At 41.7% G+C, this 23,887-nt stretch overlaps 1 protein-coding gene across 15 annotated transcripts in view; it reads right to left on the minus strand.

Annotated features, from left to right (window-relative positions):
* The window catches only part of KALRN (kalirin RhoGEF kinase), a 656,901-nt gene that overhangs the window by 264,373 nt on the left and 368,641 nt on the right, over nt 1–23,887 (minus strand). For 10 of the 15 annotated variants that reach the window (XM_055315792.1, XM_055315793.1, XM_055315794.1 and 7 more), the window contains exons 15-19: nt 21,534–21,700; nt 13,964–14,083; nt 7,638–7,856; nt 4,037–4,186; nt 932–1,046 (exon numbers count right to left, since the gene is read on the minus strand). In XM_055315792.1, the coding sequence (XP_055171767.1) occupies nt 932–1,046; nt 4,037–4,186; nt 7,638–7,856; nt 13,964–14,083; nt 21,534–21,700 (771 nt within the window). The remainder of the gene's footprint in view (nt 1–931; nt 1,047–4,036; nt 4,187–7,637; nt 7,857–13,963; nt 14,084–21,533; nt 21,701–23,887) is intronic. The other 5 variants (XM_055315795.1, XM_055315796.1, XM_055315806.1 and 2 more) reach the window with 1 other exon arrangement.

Below are 23,887 nucleotides of genomic sequence, written 5' to 3' on the forward strand. Positions count from 1 at the left end.
CTGTTAAATTCTTCACCCACACAAAGGCTAAGTTCTGCATGGTCCAGCATAAGTGATACCACTGATAATAATTTAAGCTTAATGTGGTCATCTAATAAGCAATTATTAAAGGTTACTGGTTTTTTAATGTAATTATAGATTTTGTAGACTTCAGAGTGATATTAAAGATTATCCAGACCAGTATTTATCTAAATTTTATGTGCACACAAGTCATCTGGTTGGGGCGGGGTGGAGGAGCTCTTGCCGAAACACAGCTTCTAATTCTCATCAGGTCTAGGCAGGGCCTGAGGTTCAGCTTCTTCCACACTCCCCGGTGATGCCAGTGCTCCTGGTCTGGGGACCACATTTTGATGAGCAAGGGTTCAGACACCCTTCATTTTAAAATAAGAAAACTGAAGTCTTAAAGGCTCACCCAGTGAGCAATAAAGCCAGGATTAGAACTTGGTTTTATGATTCTCAGTCTGCGTCTGGTTTCTGGGCTGTAAGATAGTCTAGTCTGTGTTCCTCGATATGTTAGCCACATCTGGCTACTTACATTTAAACTAATTAATCTTCAACTGAAGGGAAAAAATGAAGTTTTCCAGTTGCATTAGCCACATTTCAAGTACTCTGAGCCCACGTGACTCATGGCTATTCTATGCACAACGTAGATACAGACCATACCTGTTACTTCAGCAAATTCTGTTCAGTGCTGCTCTAGGTCAAGATAAATGAAAAAGTGCCAGGGACACTTTATCTTCATTTTTCCACTCCAAATCCTGATGCATGTTTAAAAATTGCCCACAAATCCCCACTACCCATGCCATCCCATAGCAAACGTTTTCTCATCCCAGGAGAAGCAGCAGGAAGTCTGAGAGTGCATGATGACCAGGTACACAGCCTCCAGTCTGTGCTGCTGACGTGGCTCGTGGCTGGAAGCTCCCACACTGACCTTTCACTTGCTGCTCGGGTCCCCGGGTGTGGCTGGCGGCACTGGGCATGCTGACGTTATTCCTGTGGATGTACTTGAGAAACACCTCTGCATTCCGTCGGGCCAGGGTACAGGCCTGAAAGAGACAGAGGTGTGAGGACCCCAGCAGAGGCACAGGTCTAAGATGCTGGAGAAGGGGTGCTGGTGATGAGGTTTCTGCTCACTGTGGGTGAGCAGAGCCTTTGGAGGCCACTTCTGGTTTGCAGACGCTCCAATTCCAATGCAGGAGGCTCATCCTTTTGTGGAATAAGGAATTACTCCCTGGGCTCTCCGCTTTTCCATCCCAGATAAAAATCAGAAATCACCCATCCCTTGACTACCTCTATGTTGACTCAGTATTACTAACGACATAAGTAAATGTCTCAGGCTGGTTTTCCTCTGTCACCATAACACCTCTTAGAAGACCACTGGGGTACGTCCCTTTAGCATTAGTTTAATTTAGACTTGAGAAAGCAAATTTGGTAAACAAACCTATTAACCATACATTCCATATCTAAATGGAAGTTACCCACATTTAAAACATTTATTTGTCCATAAAATCCACCCGCCACCTCAGTAACACGAATATCCTATTGCTGGGAAATATGGACCTACACACAGGAATAAGAGCCATTGTGCTCCCCTCTTCACAACTCACATTAGTTGTGGGTGGCGGAGAGGACAGGTCACGGTCTCTTGTGCCCATGAAGGAGACCCAGGCCCAGAAAGGGCAGGAATCATGAAGCACATCAGGGTTGGAATCTAAGACTATGGACAGAGGATGTCTAGTTTCTCTCGAGACCCTAGAATTTCTAAATTTCTTTAAAGAGCAGAATTTTTTCTGTTGTTGAAGTCTAGGGACAGCATAAGTCTCCCCTTATCCAAGGTTTTCATCTCTGCAGCGTCAGCCACCCACAACCCACTGCAGTCCAGCAGCAGGTGGTTTTCCTGATGTATTGTCAAAATGTCAGTAGTAGTTTAATGCTACATCACGCTGCCTACACCATTCCCCTCACTTTGACTCATCATGTAGGCATTTTATCATCTCGCATCATCACAAAAAGGGTGAGTATAGTCCATTGAGACATTTTGAGGGAGAGACCACATAATGACTTTTATTACATAAAAGTCACATAGCTTTTATCACAGTATACTGTTATAATTCTATTTATCAGTTATCTATTTATTACCAGTCATTTATCTCTTACTGTGCTTTACTTATAAATTAAATTTTATCATAGATATATATGTATAGGGAAATACACAGTGTATATATAGGGCTCAACACTATTTGCACATTCAGGATCCACTGGGGGTCTTGGAACACATCCCCCATGGATAAGGGGACTATTATCTATGCTAGTCTACTAATTTTTAATCTACAATTTTCGATATTATCTAGACAAAACTGTCAAACTTTAACAACCTTTTTACATTTAACACCTGCTTCCATAAATTATATAGTAAAAAATTATTTTAAATTTTGCATTAAAAACAGTGGTTTCTGGGAGCTCTGGTAAAAGATTATTGGTGGGTCCATCACTGTGAGGTTCATGAATTTAACAGCTGGATGGTGGTCCAAAGCTAAGATATCCAACACAGATCAATTAATACATATAAACGGAGAACTCAATGTTCCATCCATCAGGCATTTAATTCCCATAGCAACGGGGAGTTTCTCACCTATGATTTTAGGCACATATGGAAAACATTAGACCAGAACATTTTCTCCTCTCGTTCTTCAAATGAAACATGTACTTTTATGAAATAATATCTTTACACATCTTTTAAAAGTCTTTCACATGCTCTACCTCAGTCATTGTTTTAGACTTTGTTTTATGGTAGAGAAGACTTATCGTTTGAGCCCTGTACAGAAGACTTTTTATTTCATCTTGATAGTAAGAGCTGATTCCTAAGGGTTCTGAGTGCAGGTGCAGGTGCCTGATAGATAGGAGGAGGGAGAGAGAAACCATCTTAAAAAGAGAAGGAGAGGGAAAAAAAAAGGAAAACTCAAAGAGGTGGTCAAGTAGAGGAAATCTCTAATAAAAGAAAGTCAGTTAATTACAGAGTTATAGAAAAGCAGTGGCAACATGTCAGGGTATAAAGATTCCCTTTGTACTTTCAGAAAACTGAAAGGAAGCTGAACATGAAAGCAAGAAATTTGAGAGTAAACAGAGCCTTTAGATAAGTTTTAATACAGACGACTCTGTCAGAGAGAAGATCAAAGGCTAGAGGAAAGAGGCTTACTAGGACTTTCCACAGTAGCTGAGAGCCTGCTCAGAGCAGGACTGTGCTTCCTCTCTGGAAAGCCAGGGCTCTACTAAACACAAAACGAACAAAATGAAGTATTTCTCTCTTCATGCAACAGAATAAATGGTGTTACAGCTATTGGTTATTGATAAAAGATTGGGAAATAAATAAGGTGTCTAAATTTATTTAATTCTTGCCCTAACTGTTGCATCATCCATTTATAAAATATTTATTTTAATACTGTTTTATATCTAGATATATCTATATCTATATCTACATCTATATATCTATATCTATATATATATTTAAGTTTTTAAAAGTTATCTCTACAGCCAAAGTGGGGGCTTGAACTCATGACCCCAAGATCAAGAGTTTGCATGCTCTACTGACTGAGCCAGCCAGGCGCCCCAAGGCTTATATATTTCAATTGAAAGTATTTTCATATGCCAAACATAATCAGGTAAAACTACGTGTTCTTTTCAATTACCAGCATCAATGGGATATCAGGATATTCGAATATGGCACCTGCAGTAATGGTGTATAACAACTGCCTAATTATAAAGAAAGCGCCAAGAGAAATAAATAATGTCTGAAGCATACCTTTTCAATCTTTCAAATTAACCAGCCAATGTCTTCTCTATGAATGCCTCCCTTTAGATAAGAAGTGAGGTAACAGGGGGATGAAGAGCCCATGTGATGAAGTGTGTGTGTGTGTGTGTGTGTGTGTGTATGTGTGTGTGTGTATGAGAGAGAGAGAGACAGAGACAGAGACAGAAGAGACCAGAGATGGAAGAGCAAGGCTAATGCCCCAGACCCTGGATGACAATGTGCTCTGACCTTAAGAAAGGCCTCCTTTTGTTCCAAATGTTTGCTGATGAGTGGGATGACATGGTCGATCTCTGCTGCTGGTCCCAGCTTATCACGTCCGCCACACCAGTCCTCATCTCTCCGGTATTCTTGCTCTAAACTCTCCAGGACACTACAGACCTAATGAACCACAAGGAAAGGCTCATTAAATTCATAGATCAGGGAAGTATTTCCTGAGCACCTTCAGCCAACAGCACCCTGTACAGGTAACATTTTTCATTTGAAGTTCAGTTTGGAGATTCAGAACATGCAGTGCTCCTGGGACATGGAAGGGAAGTGCAGCACATGGTGGGGTCTGGGAGGCAGATGAGGACTGAGATAAGGATTTTAGAATCTTCTTCTGACAGTTGTTGGCTGAAGGCTGAAGCTACAGGATTGATGATGTCATTTAGAGATAGTATATAGAGTAAGTAAGGAAGAAAGACTGGTAATTTTGGGGTGTGTGTGAAAGTGTTTTTTATATATTGTATTGCTGGAACCTTATGATAACTCTGTGAATGTGGCAGAGCAGGAAAATTAAGTTTAGAGAAGATGCTAGGGCTGCCCCACCTTTGCATGGGCTCTATAGGAAGTAGCCCCAAACAGAGAAGTAAGGAGGAAGTGGCCTGTGTGGTGGGACTTAGGGGCCATAAGCGAATGTTTTCTTTTCTGTCCCTTGGCAAAAATATCCCAGCAAAGAATGTCTTGAGGTACCTTCATAAGGCAATGACATCTTTAGTTCTTCCATTACAAAATGGACATTTCCTTCAGAGGATAATAAATTTGGGTTAACTTAAAAGATAGTTGTCCTCAAAATGCATGTCCCCAAAGAGCATGGTCCTAAGAGGCCATGATCTAAAAGTCAAAGCATTTTGAATGGGACTTGGATGGAAGTTAGGTTGGGTGTAACAGAAGGGACCCAGGGTAGCTTTGTCAAGGCCCAGGGAATAGGGCAGAAAATAGAGACTCATATCCCTACACTTTCCTTCAGTGGGCTTTGAATGCTCGGCTATGCAGTTGAGGGGAACAGCTATAACTATCCTGGGTCCCCTTTGCCTAAGAAAGCCATCCTTTTTGATGAAGAGTAAGGCATTGGATTGGATGTCTACTGATGGATGAACTGAGTTAAAAGATGTCCCAGGCAGCACACCCTGTCATGAGAAGCCCTGTCCCTGCATTCTGACTCCTTTAGCACCATACACCTGTCCTTACCCAAGGCATGAACACGTGCAAGATGGCCCACATCTTGAGAGAAAATAGTTTATAGACTTGCAAAAACTTTAAGAAAAGGTGTACTTATGTCCCATGATACTATGTGGACTAAAACCAGTTTGGGAACTAGAAAAAATGAAAGATTATCAAGGATAAATCCTTTAATTTAGCAGGTAAAGAAACAAATCCAGAGAGGTGGCCTTTGGCAAGGTCAGTTTGAAGTCAAATTTCCTAACTCTTTAATATAATGCTTTGCCCCTTCAGCATCTTGACCCACCAAAAACTAAAATTTGTGTATGATACTAGACAGGGATTAAACCCCATTTAAAAAAAAGTCTGGATATAGGTATTCCCCACTTTTCACAAGTTCACATTTTACCCCATTTCACTTTTATGAAAGACCTACGTTAGTATCTGTGTTTGCTAACTGAAAGACGTATGAGGAGGGTTTTCACTTCTATGAAAAAAGGTAAAAAGTGAAAAGAGTGTTCAGTGTTCATTCCGCAGAGAGCTGTCACCCGGCAGCACGCACCCTTGGCCCCTCAAGCTCCTTCCCCGGGGACTACACCCAGCATCTCAGCATCCAGCTGCCACAGCTCTGAACTGTGTCTGTAACCACCTGCGCTCCATCTCGACTTATTCTGTGCATCCGTTAGCAGGACGCGTCCCTAAGATTTCAGAAAGGCCTAAAAGAGGCTACTTTTTGGGTCTGGGAATATTCAAAAATCCTTTTCCATATAAATGAATGGTCATTGCTTCTTTACATCTGGTTTCAGCTTACAAAAGTTTTCACAGGAACATTCTAGTTTCAGATAGCAGGGGAAGCCTATATTCCATTGTCTGACATCATTTGTTAAAGACTTTTGAATTGTTTTGTCAAAAAATTAACTGTATATTTGTGAGTCTACTTCTGGAATCTCTATTCTCTTTCCTGCGTCTATTCTTGTACCAACACCATCCTGTCTCAATCACTGTAGTTTTAGAGTAAGTCTTAAAATCAAGTAGTGTATCTACTTTGTTTTTTCTTTTCAAGATTGTTCGGTTACTCTCAGTTCTTTGTATATCCACATATATCTTACAATCAGTTTTTACAAAGAAGTTTGCTGGGGTTTGATTGGGATTGTGTTGAATCTATAAATCATCTTAGTCTGTTGCTCCCAACTCTGTGGCCATCAAAGGCATCACCACTCTGAAACCACAAAGAGGAGGATGGACAGAAAGTGTGGAGACTGGAACAGTGGCCACAGGGCCCTCTGGTGAGCATGTTATATTTACTCCAAGACAGACTTTCCCATGGCCCCTGTAAGTCACCCAGAGGAGAATGTTTCTCTGATCTATTTCTACCAGGGAACAAGTCCAATGAGGAATTCCAATTCAATGTATTTTACATTGAATAAAATTACTTCTGTTTTAAACCTCTATTTCATGAAAGAACCCAATCCATTAAAAATCCTCTTAGCCCTTGTGCATATTGCTGTACAGATGGGAAAGTAAGGGGTCTCAATCTTTATCATCCTGCTGTATGGATCTCCTGCCTTCCCCCCACAGCTGCACCATCCTACCAGTTAGGCTCCTGGTCTACCAGGGACAGAGAGCTGTGTTTCCTCCATCAGACTAAGAGCCTCATGAGTGAAAGAGCTGTATATTTTTCAAGCATAGTGCCTGATTGTGGCACATTAGTTTATGTTCAGCAGATTGTCACCCTACCCTCCTGACCTTCACAGGAGGCCAATACTTCCCTGCCTCATTGATGTTGGCTGGGCCATGTGACTTGTTTTGGCCAAAAGGATATTACAGCATGTGGCACAAGTGGAGACTTGAGATGCAATTGCACCGATTTTGGGCTCTTGCCCTCCAGCTTTTCACCAAAAATGTGCCTCAAGTAGTTGCTGGTCCAGGAGGATGAGAGACTTGAGAAGAGATCTAGACCAATTCTACAGCTTGGAGCCCAGCTCTACCAAACTCGGACAAGATCAGCTGAACTCAAACACTTAAAAGCAAAAACGCTTATTGTCTCATGCCACTGAATTGTGAGATAGTTTGTTAAACAACATTATTGTGGCAATAGCTGACTTATACACCCCTCAAATCGAGTATTCAGCATACACCTAATTCTCCTTCAACACCTAGATCTGATGAGTTTGAGAAATTTATAAGAAACAAATCACATGTTTCACTTTTTAAGTGGAAAAAATTATATGGAAGCTAATTGTAGTTATTTACACATCATTAGTCTACTAGTACTAATGCTTAGTATTGAGAGGTTAGTACTGAGAGGACTAGCTTCTTGTTGAGGGAGATACTACGGATTTGTAGTATGAGGGAAGAAACAAACCCTCCGTCAACACTGGTCCCCCATATCCCACAGCCCTTCCCTCACCTGCTCAGAAGTTTTATAAAATGCCACAGAGGCATTGACTAGTTTTAGCCGGTCTTCCATCTTCAGCATGAGCTGCTGCCAGTGGAGGGCTACCTTCTCGGCACATTCCCGGATGGCATCGGCGTCGTAGTGGCCAGCCTGGAGCAGTGCCTCAGCTTTCTGCTGTACCTGCAGGGCGCTCTGGTGCGTCTTCTGCAAGGAAGTGGCATGAAAGAGGGACTGGGCACAAGGGGAGGAGAGAGAGGTCCGTGGGAACGACCCAGGCGTGGTACGGGAGGGGGTGGAGTGAGGCGTGAGTGGAAAGATGCAGAAAAGTTAAAGAGCTTTAAATGGTGGATTCAAACATTTTGTCATGACGATTAATACATCATTGTTTTTAAAGCATATTTGAAAAAAAAAAAGAACATCATGCATTTTCATTAACTGAATGCTCAGGACCCTAACTCCTGCCCCACTTTCCTACTTGCATCACTGGTTCTAAACACATCTCAGTCTCTGTGGTAGAGAAGCAGTAGTTGTGTATAAATCTGCTCCCTGATTGGCTCACACGTCAGTCAGTTTTCCTTTTCAAATCTAATCACAAAACCGTTCACTGTAGTGAGTTTTTAAAGGACATTACTGCTGTAGATCCATTTCACAGATCGAATAAACACACCACATAAGGAAAAAAAAAATCTCCCTGTAATACAAAGCTCAGCCAATGATGCAATCACTTTAAACATTAACAATCAGTTGAAAAGGATTCTAGTGGAAGGAATAAATCTGGTAGGTTAATAAAGCCAAAGAGTAACATCTCACTGTCCCTTAGCTACCCCAGCAAGGGAATGGAGTAGTATAGTAGATAATGCAGCTCAACATGTAACCCCTACATTATTACATTACTCATGTTTGCCTTTATATATATACTTTTATAAATATAATATATATATAAAGTAGAAGGTTTATTTTCTTATTCAGGCAAATGTGGTTTGCATTCTCTGAGTTCACACTAACTACAGGAGGTGGGGAGAGCAGGCTGGAGGACTGGGTGAGAGAGAGGAGAGCCAAAGGGATTACAATTTACTAAAATAAAGTACGGATGTGGATGAAACATAGGACTTCAAAGAGCTAATATTATCCTAACCTCAACTGCTAGGATCATTTCAACTCAATGGCACAGTGCTGATTTGGCCTCTGCACATTTAGGAAAGTATAGCTCAGTTCCCAGTGAAGAGGGACAGCTAGCAGCCCAGGAATTTACTCTAGAATGATTTCTGCTCTTCTTGGGCAGCAGTGCCAGGACAGGTCCCAAGAGCTGATCCATTCTGGACTCCCTGTATGAGTACAGTCTCCCTCCTTTTCAGCCCTACACCACCTGGCCCCCTTCACCCACATCCGAGACTGCTGTCTGCACAGTCCTACTTATTTTCTTCCGACTATCAACCATCTCCTGGCTTCCCTTCCCCATCTCTGGAGTATGTACTCAGTGTTCATTATGTTAGCACGACAGCCTCTAGCAGCCCAGACTCCTTTATTCCCTTGCTTTGCCACTAAGTTGGCCCTCAATCATAATGACTGTATCTGAATTTGAGTTCCTAAATGCTGAACACAGCTAGAAAAAGTAAACTAAGGGGGAAAATGATCCTCTACAAATACCTGATTTCTTTCTCTGTTTGACTTATTGGTACCACTTTCTCTTCCCATCTCCTAAACAAAGGGGTGCCCTAAGGTGCAGTCTTGGTTTTTGTTTACTATTTTTTGCTATTACTTTCTTTTGGTAGATGACTCCCAGTATTCATCTCTCACCCTCCATCTGACCCTCATCTTTAATTGTCTTTGGGTGTAAGAGTGAGCTGCCTGCCATGTTTCCCACTCCAGGTCAGCAGCCCTGAATCAGTTGCTCTAGCTGCCGGCCCCAAGTTAGCCACTTACAAAGATGCAACCTTAGTCAAAGAAGTGAAAGGTCTTCCTGGAGAGAGGAGGAATGCTTGTCAGTGAATGCAGATGGCTTGATTGCCTTAATAGAGCCTCCAGATTCCTCCTAGACATCTTCTCAAGTTCCACATCTAAAATGAAATTCCTCCCTTCTGGAAATTTCTTCCCATGACATTCCACCATTTGTGTTGATGGGGCCCTCCTTGTTGCCACCTGGGTTTATGATCTTGACATCATTCCTGACTGTTGTTCATCACCCCATGTCCCAGTCCAACCCACTTTATGCCTAGACTGCTGTGGTGGTCCCATAGCTAGCCTCCTGCCTTCCATTTCTAATCCCTCAAACCAATCTCTTACATTTCCAGCAGATAAATTTGGTTCTCTATCATAGGAAGTGTTTGGATGAAGTGAGTTCTAATATTCTTCTGGCTCTAAAACTCTAATTTTATGCTATAAGTATCACTCCGTTCTCTTAATTCAAAAGCCTTCAGTGGTTCCCCCACTGCTATGATATCAAGCCCAAACTTTGAAGGATGTCCTTAAAAGCTGCTCCCAATGTAGTCCCGAACTACTTCCATAACATTATCATCTGCTGCTTTCTTACAAAAACTCTCTGAGAACACACTATGCACTTTCTTATTTTTGCTATCTTTACTCTTCCTGCCTTTTAGTGAACATCCCTTACTCTCTCCCCATCTATGTTCCAGTCATGCTTTGAGACTCCGCTCAAGTCTGGTATCCTTTAAAAATTGTCTTTTTGGGACTTCCAGAGAAGATGGTGGGATAAGAGGATCCTTACCAGAAGGGAGGTGAATGGGAGGATGGGTGAAATAGATGAAGGGGATCAAGAGTACACACGTCATGATGAGCACTGAGCAATGCATAAATTGCTGCATCACTTTACTGTACACCTGAAACTAATGTAACACTGTATGTTAGCTATAGTGGAATTAAATTTTTTTAAAATGTTGAATTAAAAAAATCTGTTTGGACAGCTGGATACTCACTTAAAAACTACTCTCTTCTGGACTCCCATGTCACTCATATAATATATTTGGCTGATTCTCCATACTTAGACTGAAACTCTCAAGGCAAGCACTGATTTAAACATCACTTTAATAACTGTCATCTATCCAAGGGTATACTCTGCGCTGGGCACTGTGCTTATGCATATTTTTTCTAGTTTTTATGACACCACTACAAGGTGGATATTATTATTGTTCCCACCTGAGTCTCAGGCTGGTTGGATGACTTGCCCAAAAACATACAACCAAGGAGGTGATGAAACTAGGAATAAGATTGAGGTTTGACTTCCTATGCTCATTCCCATAATTTCATACCACTTTATCTCTAGAGTTAGAATGGTATCTACAGTGTTTCATGCAGTAGAAGGGTTTACCAAATGAACATTAGTGATTATGATAATTAACTGGCTTCTCCTCAATATATGAAACCAGCATACAATTGTCATCAAAACCCAATTATTATGTCTTTTTCTCTGAGAGTAAAGGAATAACTCTAATTGTCCTATTATTTAGGCTATGTAATAAATCCTCTTCCTTATTCTGAAACTCATTATCATCTGATAGTCCTTGGAACTCCATCCCCTTTAATTTCCAAAATGACAAACTCTTATGCATATGACATAATCTTTGCTTTGATAAGCTTGAGTCATTATTTTGCATTTATTTCTACTCTCCATTATCTAAGCCTATTGAGTGTTGTATCTTTAAGACGTGGATTACCAAGGATGTTAATATATGATGTTAATGTAGTAGTATATAGAAGAAAATTGAACCAAATCAATTGAATTTATTATCTAGTTTTAACTACTTTTTCTGCCATAATGCTTATGCTTAAAATACATAAAAGGATTTCAAATAAAATTGATTTCAAAATTGAGCTTGTCTCTATGATAGTCACAGTTCTTAAAGACACATCAGCCAAACCATTTTGCATACTAACAAATAATAATTTGAGTTCGTTGATAAAGCTATGCTTCTGGGTGCTGTGTGCTATTCTCTGTTCTGAATGGTTCTGTTTTCCTAAAACCCAGGGTACTTTAGATAAAAATTCTGACCTTCTTTGGGGAGACCAAAACGTTCAAACAAAAAAGGCCACCCAAGCTAGGGTGAGCAGACATCCTAGTCTGCCCATGATAGTTCTATCCTATGCCTATTTTTCTACCTGAGTTATTAATAATTCCCTTCTTCCCTCTTAGAAGTGTCTCAGTTTTAGCAATAAATGTAGTCATCCTACCCATAGCTATTTTTTTTCCCTTGTGGAACCTAGGATTATTTCTTAGGGTCCAAGAAGTCAAGTTGTCTATCAGCAAGCATTGGAAAGGCCTTCAGTAAATAATTACTATCAAAATGGGCCAAGTCAAACTCGATTAGTTAGGTCCCCTTTCAAATTGCATAAATCTTCCCTGGCACATCTTCTTGATGCAGAACCTGGTCTAAACAAACACTTTTAGAGAGAAGCATAAGGCTACCTGGAGAAGAAGCATATTTGAAGTTCATTATTTTAACTATGCTGCAGACCCTGTCTACCCTCCATTCTCAGGACCTTCCAGAAATCCTATCTGCTCTGCTATCTCCTCTTCAGACCATAGACATATACTCCACAGGGGCCTCATGGGATATCAATACCAATATCAAGAATATTTGATCAAGTTGCACCCATGTAACTTCTTAGTGAGCTTCTACTCTGTAAGGATGCAACAGCACCGTTACAAATTAATACACGGTGCTTATGCAAGTCATGGAATCTGGTCATTGCGTTAGCACTGCTAATGCATTCACCCACTATATTCCACTAGCTCCCTGCAATACTCTAGTACATCATGACACTCAGTTTTATTTGCCCAACATTTGCTTATGGGACAGGAAATTCAATTACTCCAGAGGGCAGACAAACCTTCACATTTGAAATAAACGAGGATGGGGTGCGGCCAACAGTGGTTTTCTCTCTGCTGAGCACCCTCACAGCTTCCTGCCACGCCCCTAGTCTGTCTACCTACCCCTCTGTCCTCTTCATGCTGCCTCTCTATGGGGCTTTGACCACAGGGTGCCTGATTCTTGATTGGCCTATTTTTCCTTGATGGTGAACAGACCTGAACACTTTCATATTTGGGCATGCCAATAAACTAAACTGAGACAGAGGCAGGTGATGATAATAAAACCTCTCTCCTCTGCTGAGTTCCTTCTTAGAAAAATGACTTGCCCGCACTGTGTGAGCAATATATAGTCTATTTTAAGATCTTAAATCCCAGACAGTAAACTACTAGTAGTAATGGTTTCCAAGAAGATAGCAGGTATCTTATAGAAACATGTCATTTATGTTAATGCTATGTTTATATATACGAGATTTCTAGAAAATTAAATGGTTGAAATCAATACTAGCTTAAAAGTGGCTAGTAATCAGTTGATTACTGTATTAAAGATATAGGCGCAAACTGTTAAAATGTTATTGTTGTGATGGAAAATTCTCATTAACATTCATTCTTTTAGTAGAAGATAACACCTTTGCATTTCTTACACATTCAAAAGTGGGTTGAGTTTTATACTGAACTATAAGTAATGAATGTCTTTGAAGGTTTCTCTCTGCTCCCACTGGTATTGAACTTACTTTATTTTTAATACTGTTCCCATGTCCCATTTCCTGCTTTTTTCCCCATACCACTCTAAAGCAATCAGCCCAAGTCCCTTTGGGAAGGAGGATGTTCTAGTAGAAAGGATAATTAAAGGTATCATTTAGAGCAAGATAACAAAATTTATATTAGATTAATGTAAGAGGGATTTTATTTTTAAAATAGCCATTAAAACAAGTGTCAGTTGGTCAACTTCTGGTTTCAGCTTATTCTTGAAACGCGGCTTCTGTGTTACTGAACGACTACGTTCAGTGAAGCAAACTATCCTGTGCAACCTGCTCTGATGCTCACTGTTTTTGTTAAATTACAGGCAGAATTTGACAAAGAAATCTAAATATTACATAGAAATCAAATGTTTTAAAATGGAATACAAATATACTAATGACTTTTGTACTTGATTATCTTCATTTCTGAGGGATCTTTAAGTGGCAGTGGCTTCTAACCTTTTGGCTTCACATGCCTCACATGGTGTAGAGTCCATAAAGTACAAAAATCTCAACATACGGGTGCCTTAAGGTGTAAAGGTCCAATAAGTAACCACGATGCACACTTGTGGTGTGAACACCTGTCTTGTAATACTAGGCTTCCTTGGGGGTGATGAACCCCTGCATTTGCTTCACCATCAATTCCTGGGTAACAAGGAGGCTCTCTAGACCACTTAACTAGAAAGAGTCAGTACTTCACTATTAAAGGGAATCAAGCTGCCTGAGGTGCAGAGCAGAAAAGGGAAAAGGACAGTGGAGTCGGATTTGGGTGTTACCTCGATTGCCAGTTGGAACTGCTCGTGTTCCCGCTGCAGCTGCTCGGCTTCGGACAAAGAGCTGGCATTGACCAGGCTGGCGTTGAGCATTGACTCCCCATTGCGGATCCATCCTAGGACCTAGGGAGTCAGGACAAGAACACGGGTGAACAGCCTTCACTACCTCCCCAGAGCTGTTGGCTTTCTCTGACGGGTACTTAAGTCAGACCTTGCTATCTTCTGACCACACTTGGAGAGAGGACAGGAAGGCTCTGGATAATTAAAATGCTCATCTCTGCCATCTTACCTGGCGTCTTGTGCCATAAGGTGCTTATTGTAAGTACCAACCTCATTCTTGGATACATATATATTCTTTTCTACCCTTGTTACCCCACTGTCCCAATTTCCTTACCCATTTATTTTAAACATTATCTGATTGTACAGTATGCACATTTCTGAAGCTCTCTCTGGAATGTAGAATGGTGCAAGTAAATAAATCCCATATATTGGTATTCTTTTATTTTAGCCCAGTTCAGATACCAACAACTTAAAAACCTTTTATACCCAATTACTCCCATTAGAAACATCTCTTCCTCATCTAGTACAACCACACCATGCCACCTTTGTGGCACTCACCACAGATTGCTTTGTTCAGTAATTTTGATCTACATTTCAACATCTCAATATACCCCTTCCCCACAAATGTAAACTTCTGGAAGACTAGGGCAGTATATGAGTCATGTTTTAATCTCACACAGTGCCTAGCACAGTGCCTTACAAATGGTGAGTATGCAGTAATGTTTTTAAAAAAGGAAACAATTATCTATAGACAATACCCAAATCACACCCGAACAGTGGTTCCAACCTCCTAGGCCTTGCAAAAACGGTTAAGAGCACACAGGTTTGAGCTCTGACAGATAAACAACCCAAAGGAAGGAGGAAGGAGAAAGAAAACAAGTAAAGTAGCATAAATAATCCATACACTGGATCATTAGAAAAAAGGAGAAGTTATAATTGATTTAAATTATATAGAGGCAATGGTTAGGCTAAGTAAAATTTCTAGGTGACCTTAATTAGTACCGGGAGAAAGAAAGTTCAGCTAGGGAATATCAGAATAGAAGCAGAAACAGTTGACACCGTCTAGACAGTCCTAGGTGAAATGGGCTTGTGGCAACTCTCCAGCCAAGATCTTGAGTCGAGTGCAAATAATCAAACTGGAAGAATGAGGCCTTGAAAATCTACCTTGTGTCTGGTCACCAGAAAATTGCTAAATATTTTCTTTATTAGGGAGTCTAAGAGTTTGCTTGGAGAGGAAATAAAAATTCTTCTGAAATTTCAAGAATTGATCAGTAAATATCACACATCTGTTACTTCAAGGCAAAGGAGAAGATACCACAATCTGTTTCAGATTTTTGCAGATTTTTTTTTTCTCCTCTCAACTTCATGCTGAACAATTAGAAGAATACTAAGCCTGGTCTCTCCTATTCCATAATCCTCACAGGCATTTCTCAAATTTCCTCCTCGAGCAGCATATGACCGATGACATATTGTACACGGATAACACTGGGGCGCAAATCCTGCCGAAGCTGGGCTATTTGGATTGAGATGTTAATTCGTGGCCGGTCTGGCAGATTGTGGATGAGATGCCAAATCTGTAAAGCAATTAGTTGCAGATATAACAGCTCAGAGTGTATGTGTGAAATCTCTGATGCCAGTGGTGTACTGGGGCTGGCTGGTTAGAGGTGCTAATGATTTCCAAAAGCTGCCTGTAAGTTTGGGTACATGCATACATGGATTGCATACCCAAATGCTTCAGCTCTTTGGAAAATGGAACTCACAATGTATAGTTTGAACTATGCAAGTCCTTCTGCCATGATTCATTGCATTTTACTTGGTTCAAGATTCACTTGAGGGTGTCAGAGAAACATTTACTTTGTGTGCATCACAAATCAACGTTTGAGGGACAATTTGACTCCCTCTGGGCCTCCTGAGTCTTGCTGGCATCTGTTCGTCTCTAGTTTCAGCCAACTGGAAACATCAGTTATAGCTATGGTGATGGGGAGTCCCATTCAGCTCTCCATTTAGATATCATAGACGTCAGTCTCTACGCCTTTCATAAAGTCATGCCATATCCTTGATATCCTCGTTAATTTTCATTTCCTAAAAGCTGTTTATAAAGGCGTCTCAGGTGTCCAAAGAAGGAGTTTTGATTTTAGGGAGATAAAACTGTACATTTATCCCCATGGCTTAGGTTCAGGGGTGGACCTATCCCTATAACTGCATCCGTCCCAGAAGCAGGAATGGAATAGTGAAGAAAAAAATTACAAAATCTAACATTAGAACACTTGGCTTTTTTTTTACCTCCTGGCAAAACTACTCAACCTTCCAAGCCTATTTCCTTGTCTGCAAAGTTAGGATAATAGCACCTTCCCTTCCTACAGCAGGGGTGGATGCAACACGTTGTAAGATGTAAAGCCTGGTGATGGTGGAGGTGGTGATTTTTAGTTTTGGAGTAAAGCTAGGTATATGCTATGATTCTTCATTTATACCTCTCACAGGGAGAAAGAAAAAGGCTAGGACAACTGATTTTTTTCCCAGTATCTATAGAGCTTATTGCCATATTCTGATGTGATGAGGGAACCCCAGTTGTTTGGTTAGCACCATTCTTTGTAGTCTGATCAATGTCAACCCTTGTTGGTATAATTTTCTATTACCGTCGTCCTTTATTTTCCTGGTTCATAAAACTGGTTATTTAGGGGCACCTGGGTGGCTCAGTGGTTGAGCATCTGCCCTTGGCTCAGGTCATAGTCCTGGGGTCCTGAGATCAAGTCCCACATAGGGCTCCCCACAGGGAGCTTGCCTCTATCTCTGCCTATATCTCTGCCTCTCTGTGTGCCTCTCATGAATAAATAATTAAAATCTTAAAAAAAAACACACACACACAAAAACCCTGGTTATTTTGCATCCAAATGAGTGCAACGGAGTAGAAGTAATATTGTAATAAACATGATAAAGCGTTGCTTTTACTAGTCTTGTGTGATTTAAGAAATATCGCTTAATCTCTCTGAGGGTCAGTTTTCTTATCTGTAAAGTGGTAACACGTTGCTTGCTTAAGTCACAGAGCAAAGATGAAATGTAATATAAAAGTGGTTCTGCAAACCATAAAGTGTAATGCATAATATGAGCAATTTATGTTGATCAGTTATCTTAGGCAAAAATTTACCTATAGGTTAGATGACCTTTGAGGGTCACTTTGAATCCTAAGATTCCATACTTCTTTCAAAATTCAGAGACTCACCCTACAACCGTAGGATACCAGGGAGAGGTCTATAAAAATGAGCGACCCAAGGAGTTTTGCTGTTTAGGGACTCAAGAGCTGGCCAAGAATTCAGCTCAGTCGGAGCTGACAGGGTGAACTGCAAATGGGGATCTACTGCTTCCTTGGGCCAAGGAAGTGCAGGCAAATCCCAGTGAGAAGACTGGATTTGGTTAACTGGACGTGGACATCCACAAATGATGATCCCGTCTAAGTGGGCCACGCTGTCTCCTGGAACCACGTAGCCTGGGAAGCTGCTCGGATACGGCTGTGTTCTCTGGGTCACACTGACAATAAAGCGATGAGGATGGCCTCAAGGCTTCTGACTCCAGGACCTGCTGCTGCTGCGGACTTACCCCAGCCACAGTCATTTCTGAAAGTCTGGTCATAGGAAAAACTGCCGGCCCCTCAGGTGGTAGCTCAGAGCCTGTCATGTCATATTTCCAGTATTTCTTAGCTCAAAAGATTCACAGTTTATGAGGTTATATGTGATCATTCTTCCTGGTTTTATAGACTGTGACCATGGGTCTTCTTAATTTTCTCCATTTTGAAACAAATGCTTGCCCCTTTGGTTGCCTCTCTTTTGCTTTTTTTTTTTGTTTTTTTTTTTAATTTTTATTTACTTTATGATAGTCAGAGAGAGAGAGAAAGAGAGAGAGAGAGAGAGAGAGAGAGGCAGAGACATAGGCAGAGGGAGAAGCAGGCTCCATGCACCGGGAGCCCGACGTGGGATTCGATCCGGGGTCTCCAGAATTGCGCCGTGGGCCAAAGGCAGGCGCCAAACTGCTGCGCCACCCAGGGATCCCTGGTTGCCTCTCTTTTGGATCTACCCCAATTCCTTTCTACTTTTAGGTATAGTGAACAGAACTGAACACATATTCTTAACAGGATATTTTCTCTTTTGTTTTCACTGTTCATTTTGGTCATAAGCAAATTTTGGTCAGTATTTGGTCCATAGAGGTAATTTAAGTCCATGTCTTTAGTAGACAAATAAGCATGGTTTCTTCTCCCATAATTTAGAGCCCCAAATAGCTTACAACCCCATTTTGGCCTATTTTGTATTAAAGGCACTGTGCTGCAGGAATACATATGGAAATTCACTTAGGTTTATGCCCATTAAGTAGGTTTTTCAGAGCTTTGATTATCTAATAAATGTGAGGTCATCTTTGCCAGAGTAGTAATTTTCCTGGGAAGCAATCAGAGCATTCTGTGGGGCTGGGGAGTAACCTGAACTTTTTTTTTTTTTTTTAGAAGAAAGGGGGCATCTGAATCGTCTAGGGCCCCAGACCATGGGCTGTAAGTGAATTCCCTTAAAGAGTCAACATTTTTCCAGAAGTGTCTGGGCCATCAATCTAAATAGATGCAGAGTCCCACACAACCCCTCAAAAAGAACATTAGTCACATTAAATAATTCTGTTTGTTTTCAACTCCTGACAATTTTTAGTCTAACATCTGTGGCATCATCTCTCCTCAAAGCTTCAGTTTAACATAATGGTGGTATAAGCACACTATAGTTAGGATGGCCAAATCTAAAGCTCTCATCTATGGGCTCTAACATCACAACTGTGTAGCAGCACATTGTTCTCTTCCTTTCCATCCCCATTAATGGCATTTCAATTAAGGTGTCCTTTTTCTTTCCTTTTTTTTTGGGGGGGGGTATATTCAAAAGAGAAACAAACTCTCAAGCTGGTGTCTAAATTTAGCTCCACTGATCAATACTGACATCTAAATTAACTCCCTTTTTCCAAGTGTCAACAGCTTCCAAATCAATATTTCCTGCTCCACCAACTTCCATCAAACACAAAGGCCTTCTGTGAAACTGGATCAGACGACTCCCAAAAGAAAGAGCTCGGCGCTGACAAGGAAAACAAGGCAGCCTAATGAGGCATGGTGGCTTAAATAAGCAGCAATCCCAGGGCTCTCCCAAGGCCGCTGTCCTTTACAAAGGCCTTCATGTGTTTCCTGCGGTCTGGCTGCACCAATCCAGTATGGTTTTGAACTACAGTCCTACATGTGTCATCCTCACCATGGTAGGGAAAAGCAATTTTTTCTGGCAGAAAATTTTTTTTGTCCTCCAACTCAAGAAGTACTGAAAGGGAATGCACTCAGGTATTAGTCAAGCCTGGATTATTTGTATACAGACAACCCTGCTTCTCCATTTGACAAACTACTTATCATCGTCCCAACTCCCCATCCTACACAGAATTTTAATTCAAGGATGAAACTTCATTTCCATTTTCATACCAGTCATGAAGAACATAATTAGGGAGTTGGCTCTACTATTAATTTTGGAACAGATAATAAATAAAATGAAAAACCGGGAACAAAAGTATAGATTTCATTTCAAATCAAACAGGAATGATTTTCCCGTTTTGTTCTGATGATCTCTCCGGCCACCTTCGGCTGGTGGAAATAACCACATGAACAGTGGGGGGTTCCCATGATCTGTTGGAGCTTGCTGACTGATTAGGTGACCAAGTAGATGCCAGCCTCTCTGCCGGGCATGAGCCATGCCTGCCTGTCTTCTCAGATGAGGTGCTGTGAAGGCCAGGAAAATCCCAGGCTGCGCTCTGCTGGAGGGCTTCTTTCTATTCCTCCTGGAGCCCTAAGGCAGGAACAGGGCCCAGAGAGGGCAACTATGGGACTGTTGATAAAGGAAGCATGGGCTCATGGTTCAGCTAACTAGTCAACTCAACAGGCCCTGGGAGCACAAATCCTATGCTACTTCAGTTTCCCCACTTGTAGAATACACATACACCCCCTTTTCCCCATGGTCTCTTGTCTTAAAATGAGACTGTAAATGAAAAAGTACTTCTCCTCTGAAAAGTATCTCATCATTCCCGAGAGTTGCAGAATTTGTGTACTCGTCGCTGCTAGGATTTCCACCGCGTCTCTGTAGAGACTCCGGTGTGGGCCCAGTGTAATTACACAAAACAGTCCAGGTGGCCTTCTTCGTTCCTCAGCGCTCAGGGATGCTACCTGTGCTGAGGCCCGACCTTTAGCGCAGTGTGTGCAGCCTCTGGCTGAGCGCTGATTGGCAGACGGGGGCACAGCAGACAGTTTTGCCCATTATAGTAAATAACAATATAATAACTAAGAGCCAGGCATTAATACAAAATACCCTGAATATAAGAGAACAGCAGTAATGAAAGAAAATATGGTGTTTTGTCCCCTGTAATAAATTAATAGAGTTAAATAAGACAGTGTAATAGTCACGATACATAAGAAAAAAACATTTAACAGGCAGATGTTTCTCTGCTTAGGATATTTGGGGTGGGGCTCTGTCGTCAGGGCCCAGGGGTCAGGGCTGCTTGAAAGAGTGTTGGAGCTGAAGGAACAGTCACAGAAACGCCATGGAGCCCATTGCTGGGAAGCTCTCCTGGACCAGTCGCCAGGAGGGCAGTGACATGCTCCTTCCTCAGGGTGACCTTGTCTGGGGACCTCTCTAAGCTTCAGCGGCCTCATCTATAAAAGGGGAATAATAGCTATTTCAGAGAACAGTTGTGACAATTGATGGAGAGATGGGCCTAAAAGGCACCACTCAATAAATTGAAATATTATATACTTCTATTTCTTCAATCCCATTTTGTCTAAATAAAAAATCTCCATTCATTATGCAGATAATTAAAACGTAGTCTGTCCATAATATAAATATGTAATATTTGTTAATGTGTCATTGGTTACTGTGTTTTCCTAGATGTTCCTCTAGGTTTGGGTTGGGGTGTGTCCTTTGGTAAAATGGGTCACATCATGTCTCATACGGATAAGAAGTCTTTTTTCTTAACTGACTTTAATATGGCAAGAAAATCTTCTTAGAAGTACCACACACATATTGAAAAGAATAAGGGAAACTGTTACCGCTTATGGGATAGTGACCATGTTTCAGGCACTGTAATAGGCACGCAGGTGCCCCAAGTTAACCAGCCTGGCTCTAAGGCCTAACTATGTTTTGATGAATGATTCACATTTCATGTGAACTGTGTGTCAGGATTGAGGGTAGAAAGGGAGAGAACAGGCTCAGTGCCTGAGGACAGCTTGGGAAAGCTCCAGAATGCTCCTTAGATTGTTATGAGAAAAAACGAATGCATTGGTAGTTTGAACCTTGCACCATCAGGTTTAGTTGCTGGATCCGACAGATACCAGGCTCGCTTTCAGAAACCAAACTCCTTAACTTACCTGTTTTCCAAGTTCTGGTTACATGGGTGGCTCTGTATGCCTTCCCCCCCCACCCCCCAGGAGCAGGCCCAGGTCAGGTGGAAGGTTGGAGGGGCTCACCTGCTTGACCTCAGCCTGGAGGTGCCGCAGTTGGAGGCACTGCTCTAGCCGCTTATGGGTCTGCTCTGCATTGAGCTCCAATTCGTGTTGCTTCTCATGGAGAAACTCCAGTAGCTCTTGGACCTGGGCGGCCAGATCAATGTCTTTCTCACAGATTAACTCAATTCCTAATGTAAAAAAAAAATGTGAGCAATGAAAAATGAGGTAGTACTATAAAGACCATATTTCCTTCAATATTCTTAAGAAAGTAGGGATGTGGAAACAGTCACAAGCAGCCACCCTCCCAGCCTTTACACATCCCTCCGTGAAGTGGACTATGGCACCATGGACTTCTGTTTGGGATGTCTAAACCATGCCACCTCTTTTGGATTATCTGATCCTTTGCCTGGGAATTTTGACAGATGATGGGCTCCTTATTATCATCTGGAGTTACAGAGGGAGGTGGTTCTCTGGGAGTCCATCCCCAGAGAAGAAAGCTCTGGATAGTCCTCTTGGGGGATTTACTAACACCTACAAGATTCACACACAAGGCCTGGATCACATTGGGAAATACAAAACAAAACTGAAAATAACCTGTCTCGGGAACTTCTGCCAAAGGCACGCTCTTTTAGCTGGTGAGATGCGATTTATAATTAGATGGCAAGTTTGTTCTGATGAGAGTCTCCGGGCAGTGGTGATTTTATTAGCTAACTACTTAGGCCCCCTAAAAAAAAAAACTCTCAGAAATACATGCTGGCTCTCATACATTGTTTCTCAAACACAGGCAACACACCTGATAAACATACGCCAGCAGTACCACAGGGGTACTGAGTGCTTGCCCGTTTACAAAAACCATGCGGAAGTTGCAGCCACACGAGGAGAGCTTGCTCACATCCTTCCACTTATTCAAAGCAATGAATAAGCCTAGTCAGCCATTGACAAGGGTTCCCAATGTTCATGGATACATCATCCTGCATTACTAAACTGCCAGTTGTCTGACCTATGATGGGACTGCGAGTCAATACCCATCAGGGAAGCTGTCTATTCCTTATCTACCTTCCTCTCCACCTTCCTTTTTCTTTCTTTCTTTCCTCTTTTTTTCTTTCCTTTCTTTTTCTTTCTTTCCTTTTTTTCTTTCCTTTCTTTTTTTCTTTCTTTCTTTCTTTCTTTCTTTCTTTCTTTCTTTCTTTCTTTCTTTCTTTCTTTCTTTCTTTCTCTATTTATTTACAGAGAGAGTGTGTGGGCAGGGGCAGCAGGAGAGGGAGAATCTTAAGCAGACCCTGTGTTAAGCATGGAGCCCGCCTTGAGACTCAATCTCACAACCCTGAGATCATGATCTGAGCCAAAGCCAGGAGTCAGATGCTTAACCGATGGTGCCACCTAGGCTCCCCTTTCTTACTTTTTCTATATACCTTCCCCAATACGCAACTGTGGACACACACACACTTTCTCTCCAGCAAGCTGGTGCTCCTATTCATATATCATCACCAGCAGGACTAGAGCAGTGTTTCTCAAACTGACATGGAGTGAAGGGACTGCCTTAGTTATCAAAGGCCTTGTCTGCTAGTGGCCTGAATTCCATTCCTACCTTAGCTCTTGAAGGCTATTTGAAAAGTGTGGTAGCTCTAGAACCAGCCCTGAGTTGGAATACTGGACAGGGCAGGTTATCTAAGCTGTCAGAAGCTTCATTTCCTCATATGTAAAATTGGATTTTACACACCTACTTATCTCATAAACTACCCTGCTCAGGAGTTCATGGGGAGGATTAAAGGAGATAATGCATGTAGAGCCTCTGTCATAACATCATACACACAGACCTTTGCTCCTTAGTCCTGTGACTTTCCTGATTTCTGACTCTGAAGCTCTCCACTCTCTGCCTTCTTACATTCATGCCCTCTTGGTTGCTATCTACCTCCAGCTTGATGCAAATTATAACCTATATTGTTTCTTGGTTCTGATTGATTCAACCTTGCTTAGACCCATAGCTTTACAAAAATCCTAACTGTAGATTGCTTGCCTCCTTCTGATCCCTGACCCCTCATGGCTCTGCAGCTTCTAGGTTCTGTCCAGATACCTTCCCTGGCTCCTCATCATGTACTCTATGACCCAGTGCAGCTGTGGTCTGGATGCTGCCAAACAGGGACCCAACCATTAGTGGGGTTGAGACTAAAATTCCCAAAGGGTGAGGTATTTCCACAGGGATCACACTCCAAGGAACCTGCCAATCTCAATGTATAGTCACCTAAAAATATGTCCCCCTTGGGAGACTTCCCCAACACTCTGACTCACATCATCAGAAACTCACCACCGCCACCACCAACACACCTGCCACCACCAACACACCTGCCGGATACAGTGGGGGAGTGTAAGGAGAG

The sequence above is a fragment of the Nyctereutes procyonoides genome, unplaced genomic scaffold (genome assembly GCF_905146905.1).
Source record: "Nyctereutes procyonoides isolate TBG_1078 unplaced genomic scaffold, NYPRO_anot_genome, whole genome shotgun sequence".
NCBI lineage: Eukaryota > Metazoa > Chordata > Mammalia > Carnivora > Canidae > Nyctereutes > Nyctereutes procyonoides.